Genomic DNA, 2,650 nt, shown 5'->3' with positions numbered 1-2,650 from the left:
TTTTTTGGGTTTTTTTAAATCCCTAAATGTCAGTGTTCATTGATACATATTTTTATTAAAAACTCAAAACAGTGTAGTTTAATGTTTTTTTTATTACTCTTTTCTAATGGTGCAAGAAACTATATTTTGTGTGAACAAACGTCACGTTTTCTAAATCTATTTCACGTCGAGAACGATGACGCTACAAACGAGAGTCTCGTCTGTGGAGTTCTCGCGATATGTGTAGGTTGTCATGGCCGCTGTGAGGAGGTTGCAGCTTTGTGCGGTCAGTCCTGCTGGGACACACTCGGCCTCGGTGATCTTCCTGCACGGCTCAGGTTCTGCAGCAAATTCCTTCATTATCGTGTCATCATCAGATTTGAAAAGCCGAAGCCTCTAGTTAGTGAGACTAGTGAGTTAGTGAGACTAGTTTCTCCTGAGCTCTTTGCGGGTTTATTAGCACGGAGCTGCAAGTTGTGGGAATTTAAAAACACGGTCAAATAAACCACATCTTTACTCACTTTAAGAGAACAAAATACGCCATTATTCTCTCTAGGAGCGCACATTTCTTCACACACACGGAATCCTTTAAAAGTGCTGTTTAAAATGAAACGCTTTGTTTAAGCCATCTTTTACTCATCAATGACTTCTGATCTCAGAAAAGTTGTTTTTTAAACTGAATAACGGAATAATCTCAGAAATGCAATAACAATGACGAATACAATCATGGTGATCTTATAATAATAATGCTTATTCTCATCTTAGCTTGGGTTTTCATTTTATTTCTAGGTACTAACATTGGTACCTGCATTAGCGCCCATATTATAGCAGCAAATCTAATAAAAGAAAACCAGTTTATTACACACAAGCACGGTTATAAAGTGACTTTGGCCCTGTTTCAGGCCATCATTTTACATCAGGTTGGTTTTACAGCAGTGGAATAACAGCTGGTAATAGTGTCACTGCTTCAGTTAGGAATAAAGGACATCTACAAAGATTAACGGTTCAAAATACATTTAAGACAACAAAAGTGTGAAATTGCTGTACATTAGTGAAGAGTGAGCTGAGTGTCTGCTGTCTATTATGGTCTATATTTTAGGTGGTATTGGAGGTGAGCTGAGAGTCCAACTTGCTTCTGTTCATTTAGTTGAACCCTACGACTCCTCCTTGACGCAGTGGCGTTTCTGACCTTTTATTTATTCCTGTCCAGGAGATACAGGACAGGGACTGAGGTCCTGGGTTCGAGACATCCTGACCCCTGACCTGGCCTTCAGCCACATCAGAGTAATTTACCCCACAGCTCCAGTAAGGTTTGTGGTCTAAATTGTCCACTTCTCTAAAATGTAACCTTTTTCTGGAGGGGGGGCAGGTCTCACAGGCTGACATGCTGATTTGGGAGGAATGATGGAGTGTTGCTGTTCTACCATGCTGTAACATGTTGTTTTGGATCAGGCCGTACACACCGATGAGAGGGGCTCTGTCCACCGTCTGGTTTGACCGCTACAAGATCTCAAGGGACTGTCCCGAACACCTGGAGTCAATCGACACGATGTGCAGCAGCTTAGGGGCTGTTATTCAGGAGGAGGTCAAGGCTGGCATCCCCACACACAGGATCATCATTGGTAGGGACTCACTTTAAACTCCTCACTGCTCCAACAAAAAGAAAGAACAGGTGTGAGGTCGTTCGCCCGACTGTGGGGACGTCCTGTCCTCAAGTGTCTCACAGTAAAATAAAAGGGTCAGCCCCTTTCTCTCATTGAATGCATCCCCGTCCACATGTGTTGCGGACATAACGGCTGCAACTCCTTGTTTCAGTGGTGTTGACCAGGACGGGTCTGCTCAGACAGCCACACACTTCTCAGCTCCTGTTACTAAATATAGACCCGCTTCATTCAGAACCACAGCGGAGTGAGTGTCCAGGACACGTTGTGTCCACACTGCAGCAGGGACACGTTGCTCTTAGTGGGACTTTCTGTTTGCTTTTTAAAGAAGGGACAAACTTTGTAAAATTCCACAGTTTGGTATTCAGGTAGTCTTGCAGCACATTTAAGGTCATTGGCCATCGTGCCCCCTGTCCTGCAGGTGTGGTCACATCTGGCTGAGTTAGTGCACGTCTGTGAGCAGCAGCCTGATGGACCAGCCATCGGTCTGTCTCTGGTCTTCATGGAGGTCACAGGCTGGGTTGTTCTGGAATGTGAGCTTTTCCTTTATTTCTCATCACTAATTCCTCTCCTGATTGTGAAGCTGATGATTAAACTTAGATCTTCAGATTTATGGGTTATCAGCTCAGAACTTTGGTTTTGATTTGGTGTTTCTCTGCCAAGGAAAACTCTTCCAAAGTGTCGGTTTGTGTCGAAGGACCTTCTCAGCAAATTACAAATATATCTTGATACATTAAAGAGCCAATAATTTAAATCCACATTAGGCTTTGAAAATTCTGTTTCCCACTCCACATTGATGACGGCATTTGATGCTACTGCGTTTGACGGCATAAAGAATCATAATTCAAGCTCCTTTATTGCTTGCTGTCAGGCTGCTAAAGATTCTGAACCCATCAAAGAGGGATTTTTATTTCGTTTTAGTTGTGCTCTAGCTCCTGATGAGAGTACACAAAGCCAGACTGGCGTCCGAGTGTGTTTTTATTTGTTCAATTGGTCTCATCTCACATCGC

The 2,650-nt window shown here is 43.2% G+C and overlaps 1 protein-coding gene across 1 annotated transcript; it reads left to right on the top strand.

Annotated features, from left to right (window-relative positions):
* Positions 1 to 208: 208 nt before the first annotated feature.
* Positions 209 to 2,573, top strand: LOC115248622 (lysophospholipase-like protein 1). The gene is made up of 3 exons (XM_029832376.1): positions 209 to 317; positions 1,190 to 1,289; positions 1,432 to 2,573. Exons 1-3 carry the CDS (start codon positions 233 to 235, stop codon positions 1,616 to 1,618), a joined length of 372 nt encoding a protein of 123 aa, XP_029688236.1. The 5' UTR covers positions 209 to 232; the 3' UTR covers positions 1,619 to 2,573.
* The last annotated feature ends 77 nt before the right edge of the window (positions 2,574 to 2,650 follow it).

Source organism: Takifugu rubripes, unplaced genomic scaffold (assembly GCF_901000725.2).
Source record: "Takifugu rubripes unplaced genomic scaffold, fTakRub1.2, whole genome shotgun sequence".
In the NCBI taxonomy this organism is placed as follows: domain Eukaryota; kingdom Metazoa; phylum Chordata; class Actinopteri; order Tetraodontiformes; family Tetraodontidae; genus Takifugu; species Takifugu rubripes.
The sequence above is the reverse complement of the archived record's forward strand: the minus strand, read 5'-3'. Positions and strand labels throughout refer to the sequence as shown.

Excerpts from the sequence above, each read along its gene's own strand:
- LOC115248622 (XM_029832376.1), top strand. The coding sequence starts at position 233 with ATGGCCGCTGTGAGGAGGTTGCAGCTTTGTGCGGTCAGTCCTGCTGGG. Across the intron at positions 318-1,189 it reads GATCTTCCTGCACGGCTCAG|GAGATACAGGACAGGGACTG; the intron begins GTTCTGCAGCAA and ends ATTCCTGTCCAG. Across the intron at positions 1,290-1,431 it reads TACCCCACAGCTCCAGTAAG|GCCGTACACACCGATGAGAG; the intron begins GTTTGTGGTCTA and ends GTTTTGGATCAG.